Source organism: Pelophylax lessonae (assembly GCF_965119305.1).
Source record: "Pelophylax lessonae genome assembly, chromosome: 3".
Classification (NCBI taxonomy): Eukaryota; Metazoa; Chordata; class Amphibia; order Anura; family Ranidae; genus Pelophylax; species Pelophylax lessonae.
In genome coordinates, this window is record NC_138770.1 from 29,908,526 (window position 1) to 29,928,122 (window position 19,597).

A 19,597-nucleotide genomic window follows, 5' to 3' on the forward strand; every position below is an offset into this window, starting at 1 on the left:
ACATCCCATGTATCCCTCCACTTCACTGCAAGAAATTTGTCCGTTTTCAAGCAGGCTCTCTCCCCCCGACTAAGACGGGAATTTACAAGCTGTTGGGGGAAGCCCCAGCGATATGGTCACACTTTGCCACATGTGCCAATTTGTAATTCAAGAAGGTGACTAAATAGTGGCACGCTTGTGTAAAAATTGTCCACGTACAAATGGTACCCCTTTCTGGATAAGGGTGACGCCAAGTCCCAAACTGGGCTCCACAGAGTTATCATTTTCCTCGTAGACCAGGAAACTAACTGTATAGCCTGTGGCCCTGTCACACAGCTTATACAGCTTGACCCCGTATCTGGCACGCTTGCTGGGGAGATACTGTTTCATAGCAAGGTGGCCAGTAAACTTAATCGGTGGGGTGGGGGTGGGCTGGGCGGAGGGGTTAAACGCAGGTGCTGGCAAGAATCAGTGCTGATCGTGCAAACACAGCGTTTTGGGAACCCTAAACTATGGGGACGCCAGTATAGTTCTGATCAGCTATTGATCTGTTCAAACATTATTCTAGTAATAGAAGCGTGTGTATGTGGTAATCAAGGGGTTAATTAATATTTCTAACTATGCGCTGGGGATCTGCGCTATCTTAGACTGACGCTAACACTAACTAATGTCACCTGTGTCACTAATAATAGTGATCAGAAAAAAAACTGTACACTATAAAAGTGACACTGTGACAGGGCAATGAAGGGGTTAACTGGGGGTGATCAGGGGGTTAAATCTTTATTGGGGGGGTGGCGGGGACCCTAAACCTCCTTGGGACAGAAATTTCCCTCGCTAACGCTAACTGAAGTTACAATCACACTATAACAGATATACAGAAAAACACTATATTATGTGTGTATAGTGTGCAATGTGACCGGGGAAGGGGTTAACTGGGGGTGATCAGGGGGTTAAATCTTTATTGGGGGGTGCCGGGTATCCTAACCCTAAAAGGAACGGCCGCAAGCGCTAACCCAGGTCACAAGTCACACCAATACAGGTATATAGGGAACTGCTATATACTGTATACAGTGTGTATTGTGACAGGGGGTGTAGGGGTTAACTGGGGGTGATCAGGGGGTTAAATCATTATTGGGATGGTGGCGGGGACCCTAAACCTACTTGGGTCAGAAAATAATTTGCTAGCGCTAACTCAAGTCACAATCACACTAATACAAAAATACAGTAAACTACTATATTACCTGTATATTAGTGTGCAATTTGACAGGGGGGAGGGGTTAACTGGGGGTAATCAGGGGGTTAAATCTTTACTGTGGGGGTGGCGGGTATCCCAGGCCTAAAAGGAATGGCCGCAAGAGCTAAACCTGGTCACAAGTCACACTTATACAGGTATATAGGTAAATGCTAAATACTGTATAAAGTGTGTGTTGTGACAGGGGGTGAAGGGGTTAACTGGGGGGGGGGGCGACCAGGGGTTAAATGTGCCTATTTACCTGTGTGTGGGTGTGCTTGGTGCAGTGCTCACAGTTCAGATCCACTCTCTCCTCTCGATGAACCCAAAAAGGATTTTGGGAGGAGAGAGTGGGTCTTTTCTGTGCCTGTGTTTACATTTCACAGGCACAGTAACTATCTGATTGGGCAGGACAGATCAACAGGTCCAGGCCAAAAATCATTGGCCTGGACCTGATGACTGATCGGTTCTGAACCCAATCAGATCATCAGCAGGGCCAGGGACGTGCGGGAGCGTGTCTCAGAGCGGCAGGGGCGAGCGACGTAGGGCTACATCGCTTTGCCTGTAAGTGGCTGACTGCCGCAGTAAATAGTCCTGCGGTGGTCAGCAAGTGGTTAAGGTCAACACAGAGGACAAGGGGGCACCCTTTACGTCTAGAGGAAAACAGATGTCATCTCCAAATACGGAAAGGTTTCTTCACCGTAAGAGCTGTGAAAATGTGGAATAGACTTCCTCCAGAGGTAATTCTGGCTAGCTCACTAGATTGCTTTAAAAAAAGGTCTGGATTCTTTCCTGGGTGTACTTAATATACAGTAAGTGGGTACTAACTTTTTTTTTTTAGGGAAGGTTGATCCAGGGAATATCTGATTCCCTCTCGGGGGATCAGGAAGGATTTTTTTCCCCCCTGCTGTAGCAAATTGGATCATGCTTTGCTGGGGTTTTTTGCCTTATTCTGGATCAACAGTGGGTATAGGATTGTTTATATGGGATTGTATGGTTGGGTTTTCAATACTGTTTTTTTTTTTTTTTTTCTTTTGTTGGTTGAACCAGATGGAATTGTGTCTTTTTTCAACCTAACTATGTAGCTATGTATCCTTGGCCAGTGGGTGAATAATATTCACTTACATTTAAAGCGAAGTTCTGGCCTCAAATACCTTTTTTAACTAAAAATATAATACTAATCCATCGCCCTTTACAGAACCGCTATTCTCATACTTACAAGGTGTACAGTGTTGGATTTTAGTCAAAATCTTACTTTTAAAAACGCTGTCTGGGCGCAGCCATCTTAGACGTGGGCAACTGAAGCCACAGTGTAATCTGCTGTGTCCTTCTTCCTGATTCCCGGGAGTGTTCTGGGAGCTCTTCCTGATTCCAGCCTCCTGGGAGTGATGACAAACAGCTCCCAGGATGCAATGCAAGGCAGGAGGTGATGTCAGTAGCCGTGGCCACAGAGGGGGGGAGAAGGAGGAAGTACAATCAAAAATGCCCTGAAAATAAGGTAAGGGACCCCCGAAAAAAATTGAAAATGCCCAATTGTTGATCAGCATAGCAAGCATACCAGGAATCACTAAAGTTGCAAAATAGGCCGGAACTCCTCTTTAAGCCTTTAGCTGCCCCCCCCCCCGAGTAGACGTCAATAGACGAAACTAGTAGGGCGGGGCTTCCGAAACCCTGGAGGAACACCGCAATGGATTGTACAACTATACACACGCTCATAGCTCCTGCTGCATGAGCCTGAGCGGGGTGTTTACATGCCTATATCCCTAGTGTCTGGGTTAGACACAAACAAATGTGAGTGTACATTAAAAGTATTTAAATAAATCTATATTTTTACGGAATTACACAATGTCCGATTCTCCTTCTCCTCTATATTATAACATTCTGGCTATAACCTTGCTATAACCTGGAGGATACTATGAAAGCACAAGGCTATTGAGGGTTGCCGATCCATTCCCTGGAATATATTAATACAAGCTTGATTTGCTGGTCATACCAGCTTTATCGCTGGTGAGTTCATTTAGTGAGCCCTCTATAACACGGATGGTAGGATGATCACAAATGCACATTGAAGACACCGATTTTTTTGGATTGCTTGCACTGTTTTGTGTCACCATTCCTTCACTGGCACTTTGTTGCAACTTTTATTGAAAAACTGTGGACTCTTCTAAGGACTGTGTTTTTTTTATATATACATATTCCACATGCACTTTATACGTATGATGTAATGATATGTAGTTTAATGATTGGTCTATATATAATTTTTTTATATGATTTTCTTTTTGCCTCTTTGCACTTTACATATATTTTCCAGGATGCTGGTCAGCATTTTTTTTCTTGGCACTTTAATTGATAATTGCACTACGGTTTACAATTACCTTTCAGGTACTTGTATTTACATATTGCACAGGCACTTTCATTGCACGCTACATTTCACTATTTGTTACTATTTTCCCATTTATATGCAGATTACCTGCAATTAATCAGCTGCACTTCTTCATCCCCTTAATACTTTGCCTTGGAGTCCTTGGCGCTTGATTATCCTTACGTATTCATCTACCCAAATGTATGCTGCCATGGACATCTGTCAGGACAGCACATTATGGCCACTAGATTAAGGTGACCAGATTTTTTATATGAAATCCGGGGGCAATTTTTTTGTGGTCAAATGGCACAGGACTGCATAATACACTGAGCACTGGGCACAGGACTACTAAATACACAGGACTGCATAATACACAGAGCACTGGGCACAGGACTGCATAATACACAGAGCACTGGGCTGATGACTACTGAATACACAGAGCACTGGGAACAGGACAGCATAATACACAGAGCGCTGGGCACAGGACTGCATAATACAAAGAGTGCTGGGCAGAGGACTACTAAATACACAGAGCACTGGGAATAGGACTGCATAATACACAGAGCACTGGGCACAGGACTGCATGATACACAGAGCACTGGGGAGAGGACTACTAAATACACAAGAGCACTGGGCAGAGGACTACTAAATACACAGAGCACTGGGAACAGGACTGCATAATACACAGAGCGCTGGGCACATGACTACATAATACACAGAGCACTGGGAACAGGACTGCATAATACACAGAGCTCTGGGCACAGGACTGCATAATACACTGAGCGCTGGGCACATGATTGCACAATACACAGAGCGCTGGGCACAGGACTGCATAATACACAAGAGTGCTGGGCACAGGACTGCATAATACAAAGAGTGCTGGGCACAGGACTGCATAATAAACAGAGTGCTGGGCACAGGACTGCATAATACAAAGAGTGCTGGGCAGAGGACTACTAAATACACAGAGCACTGGGAATAGGACTGCATAATACACAGAGCACTGGGCACAGGACTGCATGATACACAGAGCACTGGGGAGAGGACTACTAAATACACAAGAGCACTGGGCAGAGGACTACTAAATACACAGAGCACTGGGAACAGGACTGCATAATACACAGAGCGCTGGGCACATGACTACATAATACACAGAGCACTGGGAACAGGACTGCATAATACACAGAGCTCTGGGCACAGGACTGCATAATACACTGAGCGCTGGGCACATGATTGCACAATACACAGAGCGCTGGGCACAGGACTGCATAATACACAAGAGTGCTGGGCACAGGACTGCATAATACAAAGAGTGCTGGGCACAGGACTGCATAATAAACAGAGTGCTGGGCACAGGACTGCATAATACAAAGAGTGCTGGGCACAGGACTACATAACAAACATGAGTGCTGGGCACAGGACTGCATAATACACAGAGTGCTAGGACTGCATAATACACAGAGAGGTGGGCACAGGACTACATAATACACCGGGCTGTGGGCACAGGACTGCATAATATACAGAGATGTCGGCATTTGAGTCACAAGGCTGCTTCTCAGCCAGCATAGGATACCCTGTTTACGGTATTCTGGCCCTGAATCCGGGGACAGTGTCCTCAGTCCAGCAACTGTCCCCGGAAACTGGGGATGTCTGGTTACCCTACACTAGATGGAACTGACCATTATAGGAAATCCCGATTCACCATGACTGGGGGAATGCGGGTCACATTTCATGAACAAATTTTTAACAACCAGATCTGTAAGTGTTTGTGAAATCTTCCCGCACAAAATGTACTCAGCCAATGAAAGGTAAAGACTCCATTTTTATTTTTCTCCTGCCATCAATGGCCAATACGCTACAACACTTCATCCATGTCTCTGGTGATCTCTGATCCCCTTATGAAGTGTTTCTTACATGATGAAGATCAGCCATGGAGTATATCTGAGGTGTATATCAGGGTGAGCTTCTTCCCCATATGTCCACCAACATTCATATACAAGACATTTCCCGCACTCAAGGCACTAATATACCTCGAGGGTTGTGTGGGACTCTGATGTATAGGAAGACAGGACTTCAGTGCGGAACATTTCCCTCACTCAGGACAGGAAAGTGGCTTCTCCCCCAAGTGAGATCTCTGATGTTTGTAAAGACTGGACTTCTGTGAAAACCATTTCCCGCACTCAGGACAAGAATACGGCTTTTCCCCTGTGTGAGTTCTCTGATGTATGTATAGATGGGATTTCTGTGAAAAACATTTCCCACACTTAGGACAGGAATGCGGCTTCTCACCAGTGTGCAATCTATGATGCACCCAAAAATTGGACTTCTGTGCAAAACATTTCCCGCACTCAGGACAGGAATACGGCTTCTAACCAGTGTGCGATCTCTGATGTCTGGAAAGATTGGACTTCTCTGAAAAACATTTCCCGCACTCAGGACAGGAATAAGACTTCTCACCAGTGTGTAATCTCTGATGCATGTAAAAATTGTACTTCTGTGCAAAACATTTCCCGCACTCAAGACAGGAATACGGCTTCTCAGCAGTGTGCAATATCTGATGTGTGGAAAGACTGGACTTCTTTGCAAAACATTTCCCGCACTCAGGACAGGAATACGGCTTCTCACCAGTGTGCAATCTCTGATGTGTGTAAAGAGTGGACTTGCATGAAAAACATTTCCCGCACTCAGGACAGGAAAGTGACTTCTCCCCCGTGTGAGATCTCTGATGTCTGGAAAGATTGGACTTATCTGAAAAACATTTCCCATACTCAGAACAGGAATACGGCTTCTCACCTGTGTGAGATCTATTATGCACATTAAGATTGGATTTTGAATGGAAACTCTTCCCGCACTCAGTACAGGAGAACCTCTTATCTGTTGCAAGGACAGCACTGTCCCTCACAGTCTGAGGTTCCTCAGGATAAGAGGAATACGATGGTCCATCTACTCTGTGTGGTGCCGGATGGACATTTGAGGTAGCCGGGTTTTCTCCTGGACTATACTGTGTGATGTCCTCATCTTCTACTTTACAGTCTGGAGACAAAGTGAGACAATCCTCTGAGGTTTTCCTCATCTCCCATCCATCTACTAAAATAGAAATACAAAGATTATTACTAGACATCAGCAGATTGGTTCCCCTAAACCAGGACTCTGCCCACATCAAACAGCTTTGTCTCTGAGGATCTTACAATTCCCCCCTCAAGGTAACTAGTAAATGGGTCCTCTGATCTCCTACCAGTTCATTTCTTTATTCATGGACCTTAGTCAGAGTGAGGAAACAACGAGAACTGTATTTTATAGAAGTGACAGTGATGAGGGGATTATAGGACGAGTGCCCCCCCCCCCCCCCTCTATCACTCATTGCCATCTTCCCAACACAAGAAGTCCTGCACTTCCTTATTTAGTCCATGATTTAGTCATGAATAACAGCGGGACTGAGCCCCACCAGAAGTCAGAGAGTGATGAAGACAGGACTGATCCTGAAGACCACCATCATTGGGTTACTGACTCCTCCCTCATTATCACTTTCTGTTTAAGATTGCAAAGTTGGAGAATGTTATCACATTATTATCACCATGTAAAGTCTGTCCTCCAATCAAATCATCAGATATAAAATGTCCAGCTGGTAGACAATGGGTGTAACAAAAGAGAATCCATATTATGTGTATATATAGCAGTGGGTAGAGGGGAGAGAGCAGAAGTCAGGAGTATAGAATGTACAACATAGAGTATATAGTGCAGGGGTTGGGAGTATGTAATGTACAACAAAGTAAATAGTGAAGGGGTCAGGAGTATGTAATGTACAACATAGAGTATATAGTGCAGGGGTCAGGAGTATGTAATGTACAACATAGAGAATATAGTGCAGGGGTCAGGATTATGTAATGTACAACATAGAGTATATAGTGCAGGGGTCAGGATTGTGTAATGTACAACATAGAGTATAGTCAGGTCCATAAATATTGGGACATAGACACAATTCTAATCTTTTTGGCTCTATACACTACCACAATGGATTTAGTCCAGCCTACAGCCAGCCCCTGTTTTGCTTTTGAAGCAGCTGAGCTCATTTTCTCCTTTCCCTTGCTTGGTCTATGATCTCCAGAACACAATTATAGTCTTTTTTGGCTCTATACACCACCACATTGGATTTGAAATGAAACAAACAAGATTTGCTTTAACTGCAGACTTTCAGCTTTAATTTGAGGGTATTTACATCCAAATCAGGTGAACGGTGTAGGAATTACAACAGTTTGTATATGTGCCTCCCACTTTTTAAGGGACCAAAAGTAATGGGACAGATTAACAATCATAAATCAAACTTTCACTTTTTAATACTTGGTTGCAAATCCTTTGTAGTCAATTACAGCCTGAAGTCTGGAACGCATAGACATCACCAGACGCTGGGTTTCATCCCTGGTGATGCTCTGCCAGGCCTCTACTGCAACTGTCTTCAGTTCATGCTTTTCTTGGGGCATTTTCCCTTCAGTTTTCTCTTCAGCAAGTGAAATGCATGCTCAATCCGATTCAGGTCAGGTGATTGACTTGGCCATTGCATAACATTCCACTGCTTTCCCTTAAAAAACTCATTGGTTGCTTTCGCAGTATGCTTCGGGTCATTGTCCATCTGCACTGTGAAGCGCCGTCCAATGAGTTCTGAAGCATTTGGCTGAATATGAGCAGATAATATTGCCCGAAACACTTCAGAATTCATCCTGCTGCTTTTGTCAGCAGTCACATCATCAATAAATACAAGAGAACCAGTTCCATTGGCAGCCATACATGCCCGCACCATGACACTACCACCACCATGCTTCACTGATGAGGTGGTATGCTTTGGATCATGAGCAGTTCCTTTCCTTCTCCATACTCTTCTCTTCCCATCACTCTGGTACAAGTTGATCTTGGTCTCATCTGTCCATAGGATGTTGTTCCAGAACTGTGAAGGCTTTTTTAGATGTTGTTCGGCAAACTCTAATCTGGCCTTCCTGTTTTTGAGGCTCAACAATGGTTTACATCTTGTGGTGAACCCTCTGTATTCACTCTGGTGAAGTCTTCTCTTGATTGTTGACTTTGACACACATACACCTACCTCCTGGAGAGTGTTCTTGATCTGGCACACATACACCTACCTCCTGGAGTGTTCTTGATCTGACCAACTGTTGTGAAGGGTGTTTTCTTCACCAGGGAAAGAATTCTTTGATCATCCACCACAGTTGTTTTCCGTGGTCTTCCGGGTTTTTTGGTGTTGCTGAACTCATTGGTACGTTCTTTCTTTTTAAGGATGTTCCAAACAGTTGATTTGGCCACACCTAATGTTTTTTGCTATCTCTCTGATGGGTTTGTTTTGTTTTTCAGCCTAATGATGGCTTGCCTCACTGATAGTGACAGCTCTTTGGATCTCGTATTGAGTATTTACAGCAAAAGATTCCAAATGCAAATAGCACACTTGAAATGAACTCTGGACCTTTTATCTGCTCCTTGTAAATGGGATAATGAGGGAAGAACACAAACCTAGCCATGGAAAAGCTGAGCAGCCAATTGACCCATTACTTTTGGTCCCTTAAAAAGTGGGAGGCACATATACAAACTGTTTTAATTCCTACACCTTTCACTTGATGTGGATGTAAATACCCTCAAATTAAAGCTGAAAGTCTGCAGTTAAAGCACATCTTGTTTGTTTCATTTCAAATCCAATGTGGTGGTGTATAGAGCCAAAAAGATTAGAATTGCGTCAATGTCCCAATATTTATGGCCCTGACTGTATATAGTGTAGGGGTCAGGAGTATGCAACGTACAACATAGAGTATATAGTGCAGGGGTCAGGACTCATAATATTTGTGTTTAGTAATCAGTTGCAGAGGTCCCACACCACTGCCTCCCATCTCCTGAGACTGCACTCCGTGACTTGGGTGTGAGACTATACAGACATATCCCTCCACCCGGCACAGCCAGCAAATAACAGAGCAAGTAACCCCGGGAGAATTGTTCTGTCAGATCTTGCTACACCCGGGCATGGGGCAGAAGACACAACGTTTATACCCCAGGGGTCTAGGCTGAGCCACGTCTATGGTGAACATCAACATCTTACTGCCAGCTGAACCCCAGAATCTCCATAAATCCAGTCTAGAGACATAAATTGTGTCTGCAGCACAGAGAAGGAAGATTATCCGAGAGAAATACAGGAATACAGGACAGGGAACACAGCTCAGGAAAGTGACCAGGAGATTACAGGCTGATATCACCCAGTCCCCGCCCTACTCTGGACCAATAAGTGAGCAGTATGGGTGGAGGAATGTATTTAATGTTAATGACCCACCTGTGCTGATCTCTGTAGGAGTGTCCTCCTCTATAAATGTCCCCGTTATTCCATCCTCCTCCATAGACTGCTGATCATCCCTCACATACGTCTCTTCTTTTTCTGCTTTAACCTCAAATTCTATATCGATTGGATCTCCACTCTAAATCAAGAAAATGAGAGAGAATATCATCTGTAAGATATAAGCTTACATAAAAAACACACACATCCCCTCCAGAAGTCCATGTTCTAGATACTCTGTCCCACCAACCTTGTAGCATTGAGGGATGGTGTGACCTTCCTGTGTGGAATCCCCAGAATACAGAGGACAGGGGCATCTCTCTGGTGGGTTTCTGGTATTAGGTGGCCCCATCATATTCTTGTGTCCTTCTGAAACCTCTTCCATCACTCCATACTCCTCATCCTCCCCTTTATACTCTTCTTTTACAACAATATTTTCCTTGAGGTTTTCATTCTGGAAGATATAATAAAATATTCATTGTAAAAAAACATGATTGCTTATAAACCATAACTACCAATAATTGTCAGACATCTACCTGATGATGGCGAGGGATGGTGTGACCTTCCTGTGTGGAATCCCGGGTAAACAGAGGACGGGGACATCTCTCTGGTGGGTTCCTGTAGCTGGATGACTGCACCATGGTATCCTGGTACAGATCTTTGTGTACTTCCTCTATGACCCCATCCTCATCATCCTCCTCTTTTATTTCGTCTTTAACTTCAACTTTAGAATCTCTCAGGTTTCCACTCTGAATATATAACAAAAATAACATCAATTGTAACAATGCAGATAATGTACAGATCCTAATGATACTATCAGTGATTGTTCCTCATCTACCTGATGATGGTGAGGGATGGTGTGACCTTCCTGTGTGGAATCCAGGGAATACAGAGGATGGGGACATCTCTCTGGTGGGTTCCCATTACTGGATCCATTTGTAGGAAACACACACACACACTGTTGGGGACCATAAACCAGGCGAAGACAGAAAGTACAGTTAAAAAAAATAAAAATCACACCTTTAATGAAATAGGAAAAAAAAAATAACAGTTCAGGAACATAGTCAAAAACATAAGCTGGGATTTGGATGCCAGAGCAGGTAATCAGAGGAGCCAGGGTCAAGAAACCAGAAGTCAGCATAGTCGGAAGCAAAAATCAGGAAAAGGAATAGGAAGGGAAGTCAGCCAGGGCAAGTAACACAGGAACACACTGGAGATCATAGACCAAGCAAGGGCAAGGAGGAAATGAGCTCAGCTGCTTCAAAAGAAAACAAGGGGCTGACTGTAGCCTGGACTAATCAGGCAGAAAATGGTAACCAGGTGAGTCATTGTGGTAACAAGCGGCTGGTAGTTACCCGACAGCTAAGCAGCTTCTGAACACTAAAAGAAAAGAGCAGCTCGCTAACTATCAGGAGCCCAGCCCTGACAGTACCCTCTTCCCCAACAATCCCTCCCCCTTGGGGGAGCACCAGACTTGAGGGGAAAATGTATAAGGAAAGCCTGGAACAGGGCAGGAGCATTTACATCCGAGGATTAGACCCAAGAGCGTTCCCCTGGACCGTAACCCCTCTGTGAACTAGATAGCGTATGTGTCCACTAAACCTACGGGAGTCAATAATAGATTGTATCTCATATTCCACATGGTTGTCAACCTTGAGCGGGCGAGGGCATGGTACTGAGGTGGTATAGCAATAACACGTAAAGAAACAGAATACATTGTAAATACGCATGTTGGAAGGAAGATCTAATGTGTAGGCCACTGGATTAACCTTACCCTCTCCCCAAATTAGTAGGAGGATGCAGGTAGGCATCAGTGGTCAGTCTGTACCTCTCTCTGGAGTGTTGCAAAGATTCTTGGACCTGCACCCAAGTGGAACAGAGTTCCTGAAGATGTTGCTCTAATGCAGAAATGCCTTGCGGAACAGATGTATCAGGCAACATAGATGGCTGGAACTCATAGTTCACAATAAAATGAGATAATCAGGAGGCGGCATTGATGGTGCTATTGTGAGCAAACTCCACCCAAGGTAACAGGTCCCACCAGTGTTATGGTGGTCAGAAATATAGCAATGTAAGAACTGCTTCAAGGCTTGGTCGGCCCATTCTGCGGCCCCATTGGACTGTGGGTGATATGCAGAGGAGAAGGAAAGCGCAACTCCCAACTATGCACAAAAGGCTCCCCAAAACTTGGACACCAACTGGCTACCCCTGTCCGAGATGATAACTTTAGGTAACCCATGTAACTGAAAGAACTCTCCAGTGAAAATGGATGCCAGTTCCTTGGACACAGGCAACTTCTTTAGCGGAATGCAATGTGACATTTTGAAAAACGGTCAACCACCATAAGAATAACTGTGTTGCTATGGGAGTTGTGTAAATCCATAATAAAAATCAATAGACAAGTGGATCCAAGGCCTCTCTGCACTGCGTATGGGTTGAAGGAGGCCCACTGGAAGGTGTTGTGGTGTTTTATTCTGAGCACACACAGGACAAGTGGCTACAAAGCTGGTTTCATGAGCACGGAGACTAGGCCACCAGCATTGTTGAGACATAGGCCATATGTCTCAACAATATGTCCATACGCCGTTGATTTTTTCCTGGGTGCCCAGCTGTCTTAGGTGAATGGTAGGGCTGGAGGAAAATGGTGCGGAGATTCTCGGGGACAAAGCAGCGGTCATGAGGTTTTCCAGGAGGAGAATGGATCTGAGAGGGCATCATTCTCTCACCCAAAGGTGAAGTGAGACTAGAAAAAAATGGAGTGGGAACAGACTCTATTTTGGAAGAGGAGGAAAACTGCGGCAATAAGGCATCTGCTCTTATATTCTTTGTATCAGGTAAGAATGAGACTATGTAAATGAAGCTTGAAAAAAAAAAAAAAGGTCCCACTGAGCCCTTCCAGGAGATAAACGTCTAGCCTCAGACAAGAATGAAAGATTCTTATGGTCAGTAAAAATGAGGGCCAGCACAGTAGTACCCTTGATGAGATGCCTCCCTTCTTTATGAGTTAAAATTATGGCTAATAATTCTCTATCACCAGTTTCAGAATTTCATTCTGCTAGAGACAATTTTTTAAGAAAAGTAGCCACAAGGATGGATAGAACTCTCAGGGGTAGGAGGTTGAGACAGGAAAGCGCCTAATCCAGTCTCAGACGCATCAACTTCAAGAATGATGGGTAACATGGGCAGGGGATCAGGATGTTCCAGCACTGGAGCTGCAGCAAAAGTGGCCTCGAGGGATTCAAAGGCTTTAATGGATTCCGGGGACCAATTCTGTGGGTTGCCCTCTTTTCTGGTCATACAGTATCAATGAAGGGGTTTGACCAGAAAAGAGAATTTACTCATAAATTTCTGATAATAATTGGCAAAGCCAAGAAAATGTTGTAGAGCACGTAGACCTATAGGCCAAAGCCACTTTAAGACTGCAGATGGCTTCTCTGGGTCCATCGAAAACCTGGCAGCACAAATGACATAACCCAAAAATTTAACCTGTTCATGGAACTCACACTTTTCCCAACTTGCAATAGAGGTTGCTTTCTCTCAACCTCTGTAGCACATGGGAGAGACATCTGTGTGGTGGTTCTCTAGGGACTTAGAATATATGAGAATATCATCCGGGTAAACCACCACACATTATGGCAGCATATCTCAGAGGACATTGTTAATAAAGTTCTGGAAAACTGCAGGAGCGTTGCAGAGACCAAAAGGGCATTACAAGTTATTCGTAGTGTCCAGTCCTAGTATTAAATTGCTATTTGTGGCCCTCATTATTCCTCACAAGATTGTATGTCCCTCGCAAATCGAGCTTAGTGAAGACCGTTGTTCCCTTGAGGCAGTCAAATAATTCCATTATCAATGAGGTCAGATAAGTATTTTTAACAGTAATGTGAATGAGATGCCTATAATCGATACAGAGACTCAGTTGACCACTTTTTTTTTCACAAATAAAAAGCCAGCACTGGTAGAAGAGGATTTGCGGATGAACCCCTGGGATAGTTAAATCGCAGCATACTTCTCCATTGCCTTCTCCTCTGAGACAGACAGTAGGTAATCCCGGCCATGAGGAGGAATGGCACCGGGGTTGAAGGTCAACTGTGCACTCAAAAGGCAGATGTGCCAAAATACCAGCCTGACCTTTGTCAAAGACATCACAGAATTCATGGTACTCTTCTGGCAATAAAGAGACTGAAGACGTGCACATGATCTTAATCACTTTCTAAAAAGATTAGTGCATTGTGGGGACCATGACAAAACCTCAGCATTACAGCAATTTAAAGAGGGATTTTGCCTCTGTAACCAAGGATAACCAATGACAACTGGGTAATGAGGTAAGGAAATGACAAGGAATTTGAATTATCTCATTGTGAAGAGCCCCTACAGCCATGGTCAATGGAGTGGTTTGATGGGTCACATGGGCAGGCTGTAGAGGTCTCCCATCAAAAGTCTCCATGGTAAGTGGGGAGGCACGAGGCTGCAGTGGTATCGGGTGCTTCAACAGAAAGTGGAGTTAAAATCACACCTTTAATTAAATAGCAAAAATAACAGTTCAGGAACGTAGTCAAAAACAGAAGCCGGGGTTTGGATGCCAGAACAGGTAATCAGAGGAGCAAGGATCAGGAAACCATAAGTCAGTTTAGTCAGGTGAAAGAAATAAGGAACAGGTATCGGAAGAGAAGTCAGCCACGGCAAGTCATACACAGGAACACAGTGGAGAGCATAGACCACACAAGGGCAAGGAGGAAATGAGCTAACCTACTAAAATAGCAAAATGGGGCTGGCTGTAGACTGGACTAATGAGGCAGGAAATGGTAACCAGGTGAGTCACTGTGGTAACGAGCGGCTGGTAGTTAACCGACAGCTAAGCAACTTCTGAGCTCTGAAAGAAAAGAGCCGCTTGTTAAGTAGCAGGAGCCCAGCCCTGACACACACTGACTGAATACATTGTTTCTATGTGTTCATCAGATGATGGGGGATCTAGGTGGAGCCTCCGTACTGCTCTCTCCTTTACAATAAAGTCTCCTCTTACCCGGTGATGTGAGGGGCGGCTGATTCTCCATCATGACGTCCTTGTAGAGATCCTTGTGTCCTTCTAAATACTCCCACTCCTCCATGGAGAAATAGACAGTGACATCCTGACACCTTATAGGAACCTGACACACACAATGATACAGTCACCATCCAGACACATCCCTTGTCTGTTACTGGATAATGTCCCAGAATTCCCAGCACCGCTCACCTCCCCTGTCAGCAGCTCCATCATCTTCTTGGTAACTTCTAGAATCTTCTGCATGTTGTGTCTCTCAGGTTTTAGGGAGTCACATGGAGGCACTGTGATGGTCATATGATCACCTGACTTCAGAAGAGGAAATCTCTGTTTTGGAGAACCAATAGGAATATCATGTTAGAATCCCAGAATCCTCCTCACCTCTCCAGTCAGGTCTGTGTTTTATTAATAGAGATAAGAGTGATGTCATGTGACCTCCCAGAATCCTCCTCACCTCTCCGGTCAGCAGGTAGATGATCTCCAGGGTGAGGTTTAGTATCTTCTCAGTCATGTGACTCCGGTCCTCCTCCATCCTCATTCGTTCTGTCATTCGATCTATACAGGTTTCTGTCTAGACAGGTAAGGATAAAAATATATATGTAAGAGGAGAAATGTTCTGACTCTGAAGGGGTTAATCTACATTTCCACACTATATATGTGTGTATCATCATCTGCTGGAGATAAAAGACATCACAGTGACTATGGAGGAAGAGGACGGACATGACGGGGGGGGGGTTATTGGGTGTAAATAGAAAATAAGATCGTATTACCTCCTCTGCTGCCTCTTCAAGCAACGTCTCCACTCTACTTCCTCCCAACTCACCTCTCACCCGGAACTTCCTATTAATACCTGACATCACTTCCTGACTTCTATAGAGACTTCCTGTCTGGGTAGAAGTGAGATCACCACCTTGTGGAGCTCAGAGGTACTGCAGCCCCGAGAATCATCTCGTAGTGTGAACAAGGCCTTGTGCTGCGTGTGTATGTACTGTATATTTATTTTATTTTTATTATTTTATTTCAGGTACTTATATAGCGCTGTCAATTTACGCAGCACTTTACATATACATTGTACATTCACATCAGTCCCTGCCCTCAAGGAGCTTACAATCTAAGGTCCCTAACTCTCATTAATACACAGTAGGGCCAATTTTTTATATGGGATCCAATTAATCTACCAGCATCTCTTTGGAGTGTGGGAGAAAACCGGAGTTCCCGGAGGAAACCCACGCAGCCACAGGGAGAACATGCAAACTCCAGGCAGGTAGTGTCGTGGTTGGGATTCCAACCAGCGACCCTCTTGCTGCTAGGTGAAAGTGCTAACCACTACACACTGTGCCGCCCATATCTTTATAGATGGGGCCATCTCCACTCCTACCGGGGGGGGGGGGGGATAAATTACTGCCTATTACCATCACACGCTCACCCCCCCCCCCCTTTCCTGGCCAGGCCGGCTGCATGCTTGGATTAACAATTTGGTGTTTATTTCCTGATTGACCTCACACATCCTCCCATGACAACTTATATGGCTAAGCTCATGAAGACCACAACAAGCAAATAGGTGGCTCATTATCAGGGCTTGTTTTCTCAGAGGATAGGTGCAGGAACTCCCCCTTTGTCTGCCCCTACCCACCTCTGAGCATCATTCCTTGGTTCCACCCCCTACCCACCTCCAAGCACCATTCCTTGGTTCCACCCCCTACCTACCTCCGAGCACCATTCCTTGGTTCCACACCCCTACCCACCTCCAAGTAACCAATTCCCTGGTTCCAACTCTGAGCACCATTCCTTGGTTCCATCCTCTACCCACCTCCGAGCACCATTTCTTGGTTCCACCTCCTACCTACCTCCGAGCACCATTCCTTGGTTCCAACCTCTACCCACCTCTAAACACCAATTCCTTGGTCCTCGTAGGAATGGATGGCACAATCTGAAAAAGACCAGTAAGCAACCTCTGCCCCAGAATTCAAGGTCTTTCCTGCCTTTTTGGATGAGGACTCTCTTTCTCTCTTCAATGCTTTCTGGACTCTTTGGAATTAGACACTGACTCAAGAACTGCAGTTTTCTTTCATTCGGCAGACATTTACTCTAAAGCAGGAGACTGGACTAAATGCAGCTCGTTGCTATCAAATGAAGCTAGCCCTTAAAGGCTACAGTTTAAACTCTTGCATTGCAGACAAGATTGCCCAACTTGTAGAATTATTCTTTAGGATAGAATCAATATTCTTCACCCCAACTTCCATTGCTTTGGAAGAGAGGCAAGGGTTAAGTCAGGTTCACAGGCTACAACTGCAGGCAGATATATGCCTTAGGGACAAGTCCAATACATAAAGTTACCACCAGAAGACCCTAAACCCCCCAAAGGACCAACCTAATCATTATTATTCAGAATACCCCTGAAGGACACAGCATCCCCCAATGGCAACTCCATGTATATGGCTAAGCTCATGAAGGCCACGTCAACCAAATAGGTGACTCATTATGCTGGAAAGCCTCTTCCTCTTCACAAGTGCCTAATCTGACATCCTGCAGTACAGGTAGAAGTATTCTGGTTGGGGTTTGAACTGAACAACCCAGTGCTGCAAGGTGATGACCACTAAGACATTCTGGTGCTCTGTCCTTCTGTTCAATTTGCACTACTCTTCTAGCATGAGCTTCTAGATTAAACATCATAGGGAAAAAAGGCAATGCTCTCCTTTGGAAGTGCTAAAAATACCGTATTTATCGGTGTATAACACGCACCTTTTCTCCCTGAAAATCGGGCGTAAAAAGTGGGTGCGTGTTATACGCCGACATTTTCATTTGGCTGCCTCAGAAGGAAAGGAGGTGGGACGAGCACCGTCAGATTACATAGAGCATGGATCTCCTGCGTAATCGGCTGCCTTTGTAATACTAAGTCCAATCCCCTGGACTGTCATTGGACCAGTGTTTTGTCTATCATAGGAGTCGGGAGGCAGGACTTTGTATTAAAGAGGCCGCTGAGTAAACAGGAGATCCATGCTCTATGTAATCTGATGTGAGGCTTCAGATGGGCACGGATCTGGCTGCATTTAGGAGGCTGCAGATTGGCACTAATCTGGCTGCATTTATGAGCACTGATCAGGCTGCAATTATGAGGCTGCAGATGGGCACTGATCTGGCTGCTTTTATGAGGCTGCAGATGGGCACTGATCTGGCTGCAATTATAAGGCTGCAGCTTGACACTGATCTGGCTGCATTAATGAGGCTGCAGATGGGCACTAATCAGGATGCATTTATGAGGCTGCAGATTGGCACTAATCTGGCTGCATTTATGAGCACTGATCAGGCTGCAGTTATGAGGCTGCAGATGGGCACTGATCTGGCTGCATTTATGAGGCTGCAGATTGGCACTAATCTGGTTGCAAGGGTGAGGCTGCATTGATGGGCACTTATAAGGCTGCATTGATGGGCACTTATAAGGCTGCATTTATGGACACTGACCCTTATTTTGCTTCACAGTTCTTTATTTCAAATTTCCTGAAACTTCCCCCTTAAAATTAGGGTGCGTGTTATACGCCTGTGCGTGTCATATGCCGATAAATACGGTACTTGCATTGCAGGTATCTCTGCAGGAAGGGAGGCAAAAAAAACCTGCTTATAGACCATCCTCATCTTCCTTTTAGGAATTGTTTGAAGAGGATTAAACTGGTCAGTTGAGTGATCCTGCAAGGGAAAAGCTTGACATGGTCAGAGTTGAGACTCCTTGTACATGCAGATCTGGAGAGGCTTCAGCCCCGTACACACGTACCGATTGTCGGCCGTAAATATTCGGCCGACGACCGATCGGCCGATTGTAGGCTTGTTAGTATGATGCTTCCGACAGCCGACAGCGCATTTTCGGCCGAACAGAATCTGTCGTGCAGGCATTAAAATTTTTGTTGGCCAACACCAGAACGGCCGATTGTTCGCCAGTCAGTACAGATTTCGGCCGACAGACAGCAGATTAGCAAGACTGGGCATGCTCAGAAAAGAAAAAAGACAAGGAAAGTTAACCATCACATGACATCACTTCTGCAGTCGTCTGTTGTTGGCCGACAAAATTTGTGTGCAGTCTTTTGCAGTTTTCAACAGACACGACAGCCCTGGACAAAAGAAGGCCGATCGTTCGGTACGTGTGTACGGGGCTTTCATAGAAAGTGTCCATGAGTCAGCTTCCCATACACCAGCTTTATGAGGCCTGCAGAAGGGCTGACAATCCAGGAACAGTATCAGTAAGGAAGACGCTGCCCCCCTCCAGCTATGACCTGCAAAGAGCAGCCACAGCATAGAAAGATTAGGCAGCAGCGGCACAAGGACCTGTCACAGTAAAGCCCCGTGCACACGTACCGATCGTCGGCGAACGATCGGCCGTCTTTTGTCCCCAGGCTGTCGGTGTCTGTTGAAAAGTGCAAAGACAGCACAAGAATTTTGTCCGCCGACTACAGCCGACTGCAGAAGTGATGTCATGTAATGGTTAACTTTCCCTGTGTTTTTTCTTTTCTGAGCATGCCCAGTCTTGCAAATCTGCGGTCTGTCGGCCGAATTCTGTACTGACTGGCGAACAATCGGCCGCTCTGGTGTCGGCATACAAAAATTTTAATGCTTGCATGACAGATTCTTGTCGGCAGAATGTGCGCTGACGGCTGTCGGAGGCATCATACTAAC

The 19,597-nt window shown here is 45.1% G+C and overlaps 3 protein-coding genes across 3 annotated transcripts in view; 1 reads left to right on the forward strand and 2 right to left on the reverse strand.

Annotated features, from left to right (window-relative positions):
• LOC309550266 (uncharacterized protein) overlaps window positions 1-19,597 on the forward strand; it is a gene marked incomplete at both ends in the record, with an annotated part of 211,727 nt that overhangs the window by 153,017 nt on the left and 39,113 nt on the right. The gene's annotated exons all lie outside the window — the stretch shown is intronic.
• Window positions 1-19,597, reverse strand: part of LOC309549866 (uncharacterized protein) — a gene marked incomplete at its 3' end in the record, with an annotated part of 148,965 nt that overhangs the window by 117,306 nt on the left and 12,062 nt on the right. The window contains 2 exon segments of the mRNA XM_082250362.1: window positions 5,749-5,940; window positions 5,944-6,365. Of these exon segments, the coding sequence (XP_082106488.1) occupies window positions 5,749-5,940; window positions 5,944-6,365 (614 nt within the window).
• On the reverse strand, window positions 10,341-15,511 carry LOC309549867 (gastrula zinc finger protein XlCGF66.1-like; the record flags this gene model as incomplete). The annotated part of the gene is made up of 4 exons (XM_082250363.1): window positions 15,387-15,511; window positions 15,125-15,259; window positions 14,915-15,038; window positions 10,341-10,345 (listed from the first exon to the last, which is right to left on the reverse strand). Exons 1-4 carry the CDS (start codon window positions 15,480-15,482, stop codon window positions 10,341-10,343), a joined length of 360 nt encoding a protein of 119 aa, XP_082106489.1. The 5' UTR covers window positions 15,483-15,511.